The 10,896-nt window shown below is 58.1% G+C and overlaps 2 protein-coding genes across 2 annotated transcripts; both read left to right on the top strand.

Moving 5' to 3' along the window:
* The first annotated feature begins 482 nt into the window (after positions 1–482).
* LOC125319061 lies at positions 483–2,506 on the top strand. Its single transcript, XM_048290009.1, has 5 exons — positions 483–695; positions 1,009–1,073; positions 1,188–1,517; positions 1,701–1,849; positions 2,485–2,506. The coding sequence occupies exons 1-5, from the start codon at positions 584–586 to the stop codon at positions 2,504–2,506; spliced, it is 678 nt and encodes a 225-aa protein (XP_048145966.1). The 5' UTR covers positions 483–583.
* Positions 2,507–2,737: 231 nt separating this feature from the next.
* LOC125319087 lies at positions 2,738–6,053 on the top strand. The gene is made up of 9 exons (XM_048290032.1): positions 2,738–2,892; positions 3,155–3,269; positions 3,442–3,579; positions 3,820–3,996; positions 4,123–4,278; positions 4,437–4,538; positions 4,918–5,020; positions 5,294–5,350; positions 5,664–6,053. The coding sequence occupies exons 1-9, from the start codon at positions 2,771–2,773 to the stop codon at positions 5,783–5,785; spliced, it is 1,092 nt and encodes a 363-aa protein (XP_048145989.1). The 5' UTR covers positions 2,738–2,770; the 3' UTR covers positions 5,786–6,053.
* Positions 6,054–10,896: the final 4,843 nt, after the last annotated feature.

The raw sequence follows: 10,896 nt of genomic DNA, 5'->3' as shown, positions 1-10,896 counted from the left end.
ACACGGTGCAGCATGGTCACCGTGGGATGGAACGGGACAGGGTGTCCCAGGGCCCTTTGTGACACGTGCTGACATAGGGGCTGGCGGCGACGCAGCCACGCCACAGTGCTCGGAGCACGCGACGGGACAGGACGGGACAGAGCGGTGCCGTGAGGAGCCCCCGCACAGCGCACTCGTTCCTTGCCGACCCGGAGCTTTTCCGAAGCGTTATTCCTGCAGGTGACCTCGAGGCCAGACCACAGGACTTGGTGACCTGTGGCCTTCTCGAGGCTTCTCTTTTGCAGGTGCCCTCGAGGGCAGACCGTGGGACTTGGTGCCCCGGAGCTTTTCCGAGGTATCTCCCATCCCTGTGGCCGGTGCCCTCAAGGCCAGACCGTTGGCTTAGCTGACCACAATCCTTGACGAGGAGTCTCCTGTCCTTGTGGCAGGAGCCCTCAGAGACCAGGGTGCAGGACTTGCTGTCCTGTAGCCTTCCTGAGGTTTCTCTGCTGCTGGTGCCTTCAAGGCACAAGCGCAGGACTTGTTCACTCAGAGCTTTCCCAAGGAATCTCTCTTGAAGGTGCCCTCGAGGCCACACTGTGGCATGGCGGGCAGATTCCGTCGCCTGTTCAAAGTGCTCAGGAGGAAAAAAGGCCCTGGAGCTGCCCCAGCACAACAGCCCGAAGAGCTGGAGCAGTTCCAGCCACGGCAGGACGGTGAGTGACAGAGCTGGGCCACAGGGCTGATGGCAGCAGCCAGCTTGGCGCCATCCCATCCCATCCCATCCCATCCCATCCTATCCCATCCCATCCCATCCCATCCCATCCCATCCCATCCCATCCCATCCCATCCCCGGGGAACAGGCCTATGGATAGGCTGGAAGAGGAGCCAGGCCAGACCCCCCGCAGCAGCCGTGCTCCATCCCCTGGGCATCCCGGGGCTGTCCCTGCCTGGGGAGCGCAGGGCTGGGCTGCGTTCTCCGGCCTCTCCTGCAGCCCCTCAGCTCTGGCTGCGCTCGCTCTTTGCCAGATGCAGCCCTGGACCGGACACAAGAGCAGGACCGTGCCCACGGCCGCTTCCGGAGAACAGTGCAGGTACCTGCAGCCATCCCCACCTGGGCTGGGCCTGCTGTCGCTGCTCAGCCGAGCACCACGCCTGGAGCACCCCTTGGAACATCCCTCTCTTCTCTGTCCTTTGTTCTCCTGCAGATGTTCCGGAAGTTCATGTGCATTCGGCGTGGAAAGACCAGCACCACAGCAACTGAGGGCACAGCTGAGCCTGACTCTGGGCTGACCGAGCTCCAGGCAGAGCCTGATGTCAGCACAGATATCACTGCACCCTCAGAAGACTCTGACAGTCCAATGAATGATCACACAGCGAAGACTGACAGGGCAGTGACTGAGGACATGGCCATCACAAACACTGACACCGGAGAGACTCAGGGCATCCCAAATACTGACACTATGCCCATTCCCACTGGGATTCATGCTCCCAAACTGGATTTTTTTGAAGAGAGTGCTGCTTCTCCTCAGCAGCAGGTAAGCAGCCTGGGGCCAGGGCTGGAGACTCCAAGGATCGTGTGCCCCCTCAAGCCACGGCTGCTGGGCCCCCTCAGCCTTTGAGGCCAGCACAGTGCGGTGGGAAGGGAAGCACTTCTTGGGGGCAGCTGGGGAAGTTGCTCCCTTGGACAGTGCTCCAAGTCTTCCCCATGCCTCCTCCAGGTGCCAGCCATGGTGAGGAACATTCACCAGAGACTCGGGTCCCATGTCACTGTGGATGCCTGGCTGCAAATTGACATTCTGAGGCTGGCTGAAGAGCACCCCGCTGATGTGGTGCTGACCCTCCTGCGCTGTGCCCCATCGTGCGACAGGTACGGGGCCCAGCTGCCTTGAGAGCTCAGGGCTCACCAGCCCTTAGGGCCCATCGCCCTGTGCCGCCTGTCCAATGGGGTCTGCCAGACAGGTGGAGAGCTCCAGGACCCTCGGGCCCCTCTGTTTCCTGAGCCTGCTGCCATGCTCCCTCCCTGCCCCTCAGGGCACCGGGGCTCTGTCACCTGGGCCCCCACAGCTGCACAGGGCGTGGTACTGTGACTGAGACGCCCCTGACTCAGAGCTCCGATCCTACAGAGCTGCTACAATGATGTGGAGAATCATAGGATCATTGGGACCAGCAGTGGAGAAGGTGTTGCCAACGCTGCTCTCTGTGATGCAGGAATGGCCACTGCATAGCACGTCCACCTCTGATGGGGATGATACAGATGTCTTTGCCCTGGCTGTGAGTTTCTGGAACTGGCCTTTACTCACCCCGAGGTCACATCCTCACCAGCTCTCCATCCTTCCCCCACTGCATCTCCTTGCCTCAGGTGCTGGGCTGAAACCTGGGCTAGGGCAGGCTCAGGGGGCACCAGGCCCGGTGCTCCCCCTGCGTCTCCCCTCGGGCCCTGCCACACGGACAGCTCGGCACTGAGGGATGCTCCTGAGCTGTCTCGAGCTGCTTCTTTTGCAGGCAACTCTGGCGCTGTGGGTGATTGTCCAGGTGCCCGAGTGCCACGAGGCAATGATCCTTTATTCAGCCCGCCTGTTTGTGACTCTGCTCTTCCAAGTTGTCATCACCACACAGCAGGTGCCAGAGGAAGTTGATCACTTCTGGAGAGCATGCCGGGAGGAACACCGCCTTCCCACCAACCCCAACAGGTCCCAGTCCTCCTGTCCTTCCCATGCCCTCGTGGCCAGCGCCAGTGCTCCCAGTGTGACCTGGGCTTTGCTCTGTGCACAGGTTTGCAGTGCAGGCCATGAAGGCTCTGCTCTGTCGACTGCGCTGTGACAACGAGGTGGTGGCTATGGAGCGCAAGCGTGGCTGGGACACGCTGCTGTGTGCTGACACCCAGCACTATGCAGTGGGTCTGCTGGCCAGGTGAGACCCCCTTCTCCTCACTGCCCCCGGCACTTGTGCCCTGTGCCCGAGGTGCCCCACACAGTCCCTGTGGGGCCTCGTCACCGAGGGATGGCCAAGCGGACTGGAAAAGGCTGGAAGGGGAGGGTGCCCAGAAGGAGCTGCCTCCCAGAGCACCCAGATCCCCTTGCAACGTGGTGGGGAAGACCAGACCTGTGTGAGTCAGTCCTGGGAGAGGTTTGCCCCCTGCCTCAGGGTCTTGGTGCCTTTTTCCCCCTACCAGAGAGATGCGCCAGGTCTTGATCCCCTTCTGCTCCCGCATTGCATTCCACCTGCTCAAACCACTCAGCAGGGAGGAGCCATGCTGGGATCTGCCCTTCCTGGCTTTCCTTGTGGAGGTGAGCCTGACGGCCAGCGCTGCCTCGCTGAGCTGCCTCCCGCCTCTCTGCCCTCTCGTAGCCGCAGCTGCCTGGGACGGTGCCCGCGCCCTGCGCTGCTGCCTGGGCCCAGCCCTGGGCGGTTCCGGGCTCCTGCCGGCCGGCTCCCCTGTCACTGCCCTGTGCCTTTCAGCTCCTCGAGTGCCTGGACTTAAGTAAATATGGTGACAGCATCCTGGAGATCATGTCCAGGTACCTGCTGAGCGAGTGCAGGCAGAGATGTCGCCTGGCACTCAGAGGCCTCGTGGTGCTCAGCAAGGATCCCGCCATGGTGAGAAGGCGGCAGCGGCTGAAGCTGCGCTGGGGAAAGCAGTCACATGGGCTTGGCTGGGCTTCAGGAGCTGAGGCAGCTGCTCCCAGCTCTCCTGCCTCCCGGCTCAGCTGCCCCAGTGCTTCGGGACAGGCCTTTGGCCTCTGGGCCCTGCGGCAGCAGGGTGGGCTTGCAGGGCCAGGGTGGTGTAGGCAGTGCAGCCGTTCATGGCTTCACAGCACAGCCTTGTGTTCCACACAGGCCAGAAGAATGGGCAGCCTGTCTCAACGGCTTGTGGAGCTGCTGGGTGATGCAGATGGAGAGGTGGTCAGGATGTCCCTCTCTGTGTTCATGAATGTGCTGGAGAACAAAGACATCCTGGTATCCAGCACCACTGCCCCGAAACTGGCTGAGGCGCTCTTGCCACTCTTTGAAAATGTAAGGCTCTGTGCCCCCAGCCACTGACACTGGCTGCTGCCCAGACACTTTGTGCCCTGTGGATTTTTAGGCCGTTGCCCACATGGGCTGGAGAAGTTGCTGCTGATGTTTTTTCCTTTACTCCAGGACAACAGCAATGTGCAGATGCTCTCCATTCACCTCTTCTGCAAGGTGATGGAGTTGGTAGTGGACGAGGGAAAAAAGCCCCTTAAGACAATTGTGTGCCAGAGCCTACTCCCACTTTTATTCCACTGCCATGATGAGAACCGGAACGTGGCAGAGGTGAGGACTTGTGGGCTGATGTGTCCTCCTGGGAGGGGGCTCAGCTGCCTCCTGCCCTGGGGCCTCGCAGGCTGCAGCCTTCTCCTGGCCTTGGCACAGGGACGCGGGTCCTGTGCCCTGGGCTGTGGTGCCATCTCCGTGTCTCTGCTGCTCTCCAGGCTTCTCGGGAAACGCTGATTTGTGCGGCCAAGTTCCTGAAGAGGAGAAATCTTGGGCAGCTGGTGAAGAAGGAGCAGCTGTCGAAGTTTGCCGAGTGCCTGGTAAGGACCGCCTGGAAGCCTAAGCTGAGCCTGGAGAAGTCCCCTGCCCCTGGTGCCCAGTGCGTGGGGCTGGCAGCTGTGCTGCACCAGGGGCGCCAGCCTGCGCCCCACACGCTGCTCCCTTCCCCGGGCTCTTCTCCAGGCTCCTGTGGCCCCGAGCCGGGAGCCGATGGAGCCCCGGCCCCGCTGGGCTGTGGCGCGGGGCGGCACCGCGGCTCCCCGGGCAGCAGCCGGCCCTCGGCCCCCTCCAGAGCCCGGCGCCAGCGGCTGCTGGCCGGGCCTCGGGGCCGTGCGGGCAGGGGAGGCCAGGGCTGGGCGCAGAGAGCCCGGCCAAGGGGCTGAGCCCGCGCCAACCCTTCCCTCCTGGCGCTCTCTGCAGCTGGCAGAGGACAGGAGCCGAGCGGCCGAGCGCCTGCACCAGGCGCTGCCGTTCGCGGAGAGCCCGCAGGAGTCCCTGCGAGAGGCGGCCGTCAGGTTCATCGGTGAGCCACGAGCCCGGGGCCCCTCCCCGCCCCGCCGCAGCTCGGCCCCGGCCCCGGCTGCTGCCCCGGCAGCGGGATCCGGGCCCGGGGCCGTGGAGCCCCGCCTGCCCTCGGGGCCGCTGCCGCCCTCTCGCAGCCGTGCCCTCGGGCGTCAGGATGCGGCAAGGGCCCGGGCTGAGCCCTGCCGGGGCAGGAGAGCGGGTGGCCACGGGGCTGGCAGCGCCGCTGCGAGGGAGCTGTGCCGCGGGGCCGTGACCGCCTCTGTGCTCCCAGGGACTGCCAGGGTGTTCTTGAGGGGGCACAAGGAAGAGCTCCAGCTCCTCGGTGAGGGTGAGTGAGGGCAGCGGGCTGGCAGCGGGGGCTGGCGGGGGCGAGCTGCAATGCCTGGCTCGGGAGCTGCAATCCCTGCCCTGGCTGTGGGGGCTTTGCTCCGTGTGTGGACTCGGGGTGACGTGGGCGGAGCACAGAGAGGTTTCAGGGACACGGTGGGGAGGCTCATGGCCAGCACCTTCTGGCTGATCTCCTTGGCCCCTGCTGTCTTCTGGCCGTGGCAGGAGCTGGGTGAGATGGCCCTGGCAGGAAGGTCTGCTTGGATTCCTGCAGATCCAGGCTCTGACCGTGGCTCTGTTCCTGTCTCTTCCAGCCCTTCAAGCCCTGAGGAGAGACGACAGCCCTTCCCAGACAAACATCATAGTTCAGGAAATACTCAACGAAAGAGCTGCAGAACTACGTTCATCTGCTGGCCCAGAACCAGTGTCCCTTTAAGACCTCCAGATATCCTGGAAGATGAGACCATCTGGAGACTAGAGTAGAGCAGCTGGAGCTCCAGGCACAGCTGATGCTGGTCACAGCTGAGCCTGTGGAAAGCTCCCATAGCTCCTGCCCTCTCCCTCCCTTTTGACAGCTCCATCCCTCCAGCCCTCAGACCCTGCCCATCCCCTTTTTTCCTCCCAGCTCATCCCTTCGCTTCGCTTCCTATTAATAAACAGTTTGGTTTCTTCACTTGAGCTGCATCTCTGTGGTGCTGAAGCGGCCCAAAACCTGAGCCCTGGGACACACAGGCCCCTCCTGCTGCTCTCTTCCGTGCTTTTACTGCAACCCTGGGGTATATCACCGTGTCCCGCAGCCGTAGGGAGGAGGAGAGAAGCTCCAGCAGGCAGGAATTGTGCAGCAAGATTGATTTATTTAATTATTTTACAAACTCTTTCATAGGCTTTTTTCTTCATAGTCTAATTGGACAAAGGATCAGCCACCCCTTGGGGTGATCGGCTAAAATCCTAAAACATCCATTGTCCAAATATTTTCTACTGTACTATAAAAAAGACTTTTCAAGGGTGCAGGTGTTTGGTTGTGTACATAACTCTGCTGCCTCTTCTGTGAGAGAGAAAAGTCTCTCACGGGCTTAGAAAATAGCAAGAAAATCCTTGCTAGCAGCATTTTTGTATCCACACCGTGCCATGTTTTGTGCAGAGACACAGAGGAACGAGGGCAGCTCAGGCTGGAAAGGTCCCTGTCCTGAAGGTCCAGTTCCACAACACTGTGGAGTCAGAGGTCTTGCTGAGCACCCTGAAGGCCCTGGATTTTAGAACAGCCAACAGGAGTATGCTCCGGAGGCAGCTGTGAGGGATTCCGTGGCAAGCCTCCACGGAGGGCCAAGGAGCTTGGAATGCTGGAAGTTTTCAAGAGCAGCTTCCTGAAAGCCCAGCAGTGCTGCATCCCTGCACGGGATCAGGAAGAGGGCAGAACCAGAGAGCATCCGGGCTTAACAGTGGCCTCTGGGTGCGCCTACGAGCAAACGAAGCAGCAGCACAGTGGCCGAGACTCGGACGCGCGGCCATCCCGGTGTCCGGAGCGCTGTCAGGCAGTGTTGGGATCCTGGGGGCGGTTCTGGTCTCCACAAGTGTGGGATTGCAGCCCCTGCTGATGCCTAGAGAGGCCACCTAAAACCAGAGGCTAGAGCAGAATAAGGGAATAAAGGTAGGTAGGTATTTGAAAGGCCTTCAAAGGTACACCCAGGGTAGCCAGAGGCTACTGCCAAGAGGGACCCCAAGATGGACAACAGGTCACGAGTTCTTCACACTTTTGTAAGTTTGGTTCATTTGCGGATGTGCCGGTTTGGCCAAATTTAGAAAGATATCCTCTGAGAGAAGGCACAACCACCCCTCCCCGAACCTGGTTCGGGAAAAAATTAAGTTTTCATCAAAGGAAAGTGAAGGAGATAAAAACTATTGATTTGACAAACACACGGGAAAAGGAAAATAATGCTAAATAATAAAATCTCTCGCTGTGGAGAAAAAACCTGGGAAAGTGTTAGAGTCCTCCCTTTGGTCTCCTCGGAGCTGGGGCTTGGCCCAGGGCCAGGCCCTCTGTGCTCGGTGGCAAGTCCTCCTGATGTGTTCTGATATTGAAGCAGTCCAGCAGAAAAGGGAGAAAATCCAAAATTCCAGGGAATGAAAAAAAATTCAGCTCTCAGTCTCCCTTTGGAGAAAAAGAAGCTGAAGAACTGGCCAAAAGCTGACCAGGGAAGCAGCAAGCTGAGTGCCTCCTCCCTCCCCTGCTGCAGCTGGGAAAAAGAAAGTCCCTATCTCTGTGTGACCTTGAACAAGCTGCAAACTGCTTTGAAAAAGTTTTGCTCAGTTTTTCCTTCCCCCTCTCAGGCTCAGTTTAGAGGCATAGAAAGGCACAAAGTTAATTTCTAGGCATAGGGCAGGGATACGGGATACACATCACAAAGTCACCCCAAGACATTCCACCCCTTATCCCATATCATTGGCTCAATGCCCAAACGAATATAATTTAACTCTACACACACACATCGATACATATACATATATATATATATATATATATATATACAGCTATGTACGAACAGTGACAGTGACCCTCAGCAAGCAGGGGTACACAGGCATTTCACACTACAGGTGGTTTTCACCCAACAATCAGATCTCCCTGCGGTACACAATGCGTTGTTCCATCTTTCTGCATTACCCACCATGTGCAACCAGGTCCCTGAGCAAAGACAACCCCACGGATGGGTTGGTCTGTACTCGAGGCAGAATTTATCCACACAGTCTTTCCTAACAGACCTCTGACATGCACTACTGGGGCCTTATCTCCATCTGTTGTATGCAGGGATTCAGACTGGGCTGGACCTGCTCTATTGGTGGAACCTCGGGTGTTAACTAACCAGGTAGCCTTTGCCAGATTCTGTTCCCAATTTTTGAAAGTTCTCCCACCCAGTGCCTTCAAGGTGGTTTTCAACAATCCATGGCACCGTTCCACTTTGCCTGCAGCTGGTGCATGGTAAGGGATGTGGTACACCCACTCAATGCCATGTTCTCTAGCCCAGGTGTTGATAAGGCTGTTCTTAAAATGAGTCCTGTTGTTGGTCTCGATTCTCTCAGGGGTGCCATGCCTCCAAAGGACTTGCTTTTCCAGGCCCAGGATGGTGTTCCGGGCAGTAGCATGAGGCACAGGGTAGGTCTCCAGCCATCCAGTGGTGGCTTCTACCATTGTGAGCACACAGCGCTTGCCTTGGCGGGTTTGAGGCAGTGTGATGTAATCAATCTGCCAGGCCTCCCCATACTTGTATTTGGACCATCGCCCACCGTACCACAGGGGCTTCACCCGCTTGGCCTGCTTGATCGCAGCGCATGTCTCACAATCATGGATCACCTGGGAGATACTGTCCATGGTTAGATCCACCCCTCGATCTCGTGCCCACTTATAGGTGGCATCTCTGCCCTGATGGCCTGAGGCATCATGGGCCCATCGAGCTAGGAACAACTCTCCTTTATGTTGCCAATCCAAGTCTATCTGGGACACCTCTATCTTTGCAGCCTGATCTACCTGCTTCTGGCTTTGGTGTTCCTCATTAGCCCTACTTGTGGGGACATGATGCCTCAGGTCATCAAGGCAGAGATGCCACCTATAGGTGGGCACGAGATCGAGGGGTGGATCTAACCATGCATAGTATCTGATAAAACAAACTGTCTCCCTGTGATCCATGAAAGGCGGCCACCAGAGGCCAAGGCCAGCCAGACCTGTTGGCCTTGGCAGCTTTTGTCTGGCAGCAGTCCTGGGATAGATGGAATTTTGGAGGCCAAATTGCAATTTTGGCCATGGGCAGCTGGGGGAGAAGGATGGTTCTGTTCCACAGGAAGGAAAGCACGGAGCCCCAGCGTTCCAGGGCAGGTGAGAAGCAGCTCTCTCCATGCCAAGGTCAGCCGGAGCTGCCAGGCGGCCCCAGGAGCCCAAGGCAGCCAGAGCTGTTCCATGTTCCCTTGGTTCCGTGGGCCCAGCAGTGTCCCAATGGACTCCGTGATTCCATGAGGACCTGCAGGAGCACCATGGTCTCCATGGATCCACGAGGCCCCTCAGAATCACACCGGCCCCTTGGTCCATGGGGCCCAGCAGTGCCCCAATGATCCCCTTGGATCCAATCCCACAATTACAGGGCTGCCAAGCAAAAATGCAGGAAAGGGAGTAACAGTTCTTTAAGAAGTAAACAAGGCTGAGGGAGGAGAATGAATCCACCAGAAAGCCAAGCCCAGAGCTGTCCTGAAAATCAGCCCTGGCTGGGGTCGGGCTGGGGGAGGCCCCAGCCCCCAGACCCATTTGCTGAGGCCAGGTTTGCACCCCCATCCCCCACCCAAGGGGGCAGAAGGAGTTTTGGGGGTGGGGGGTAACCCCTGCTCAGGGGGAGTGAACACCACCCCCCTTACCCTGACTGGCTCAGGTGTGAAACCCCCACCCCGGGAAGGCCACACACACAGGGGACAGTGTCACACTCGCCCCTCCCCAGGGGAGGTCTCTGTCCCTGTCACTCCCTTGCTCTCCCCCCTTTTCTCTCTCACAGGCTGGGGGGCTTTGCCAAATGGGAGAATCATTTTTCTCTTCCTCCCTGCCACCTTTGGAACAGCTACACAGAGTTTTCCTTCCTTTCAATCATCTGTATTGGGCCAAATTGTCACTTTTCTTTTACAGGAACCTGCAGCAGCTGAGCTGGAGCTGTGCGGGAGCCGCTGGAACTTTGAATTGCCACCATAACTGCTTGTGCTGTCGGTTCATTCATGGTTGGGGTTTGTTTACGTTTTCACCACAAGGGACTTGTGGGAAGAGCAAGCATTGCTCAAAGCATTTTATGTAGAGTTAAGTTTGATTTCTGCCAAGTTTATTTGGTTTGGTGTCAAGGAGATGCTGGGGAGGGGCTTGGTGGGGTTGTCCCTGTCCCTCTCAGCTCAGGGCATTCCTGAGGGGGTGTCCCTGTCCCTCTCAGCCCAGGGGATGCTCGGGGGTCCCTGTCCCCCTCGCCCTGGGGGATGCTCAGGTGTTGGGGTCCCTCCCCTGCCATGGAGCCCTGGGAGATGGGCCCTGGGGGGGAGACACAGGGTTTCCCTGCCCCTGGTCAGTCTCATTCCCCGTTGGTTGGTTTGGGTTCCCCGGTGTGGCCAAGGACCCTGGGGTCCCATGACTGGGGAGTTCCTGAGCAGAGCCCTGGCCATGCGGCTGGAGAAATAAACATCTCTCTGAAACATCTACCAAGAATCTGTCCATATATACTTCTTTTCCACGGGACTCCTGGTTTGAAATATGCTTGTTGCAGTAATCCCCTGCTGCAACAAACTGGTGGAGGAATGCGAGCAAGATACCAATCCCTGAGGAAGATTCGTGAGTAAAATAACCACTCTAGACCTCTCTCTTCTCATCTTGGTTTGGATATTCTCTCTGGACTATGGAAGAATCGTGGGAAATGGGGCTCTCTGAGCCACAGAAAGAAAGGTACCTAGAAGTTAAAGGAATCCTTGAACAACAAAACAAAAAAGTTATGGAACCGGGAGATCTAGAACTTTTTTTAACTGGCTTTTCAAAAATTT

Source organism: Corvus hawaiiensis, chromosome 35, assembly GCF_020740725.1.
Source record: "Corvus hawaiiensis isolate bCorHaw1 chromosome 35, bCorHaw1.pri.cur, whole genome shotgun sequence".
Classification (NCBI taxonomy): Eukaryota; Metazoa; Chordata; class Aves; order Passeriformes; family Corvidae; genus Corvus; species Corvus hawaiiensis.
This window is presented reverse-complemented; position numbering and strand designations above follow the sequence as displayed.

Coding starts and splice junctions, on each gene's coding strand:
- LOC125319061 (XM_048290009.1), top strand. CDS start 584: ATGGCGGGCAGATTCCGTCGCCTGTTCAAAGTGCTCAGGAGGAAAAAA. Junction 1,074..1,187: donor GCTTCCGGAGAACAGTGCAG/GTACCTGCAGCC, acceptor GTTCTCCTGCAG/ATGTTCCGGAAGTTCATGTG. Junction 1,850..2,484: donor TGTGCCCCATCGTGCGACAG/GTACGGGGCCCA, acceptor CTTCTTTTGCAG/GCAACTCTGGCGCTGTGGGT.
- LOC125319087 (XM_048290032.1), top strand. CDS start 2,771: ATGAAGGCTCTGCTCTGTCGACTGCGCTGTGACAACGAGGTGGTGGCT. Junction 2,893..3,154: donor GCAGTGGGTCTGCTGGCCAG/GTGAGACCCCCT, acceptor TCCCCCTACCAG/AGAGATGCGCCAGGTCTTGA. Junction 4,539..4,917: donor CGAAGTTTGCCGAGTGCCTG/GTAAGGACCGCC, acceptor CGCTCTCTGCAG/CTGGCAGAGGACAGGAGCCG.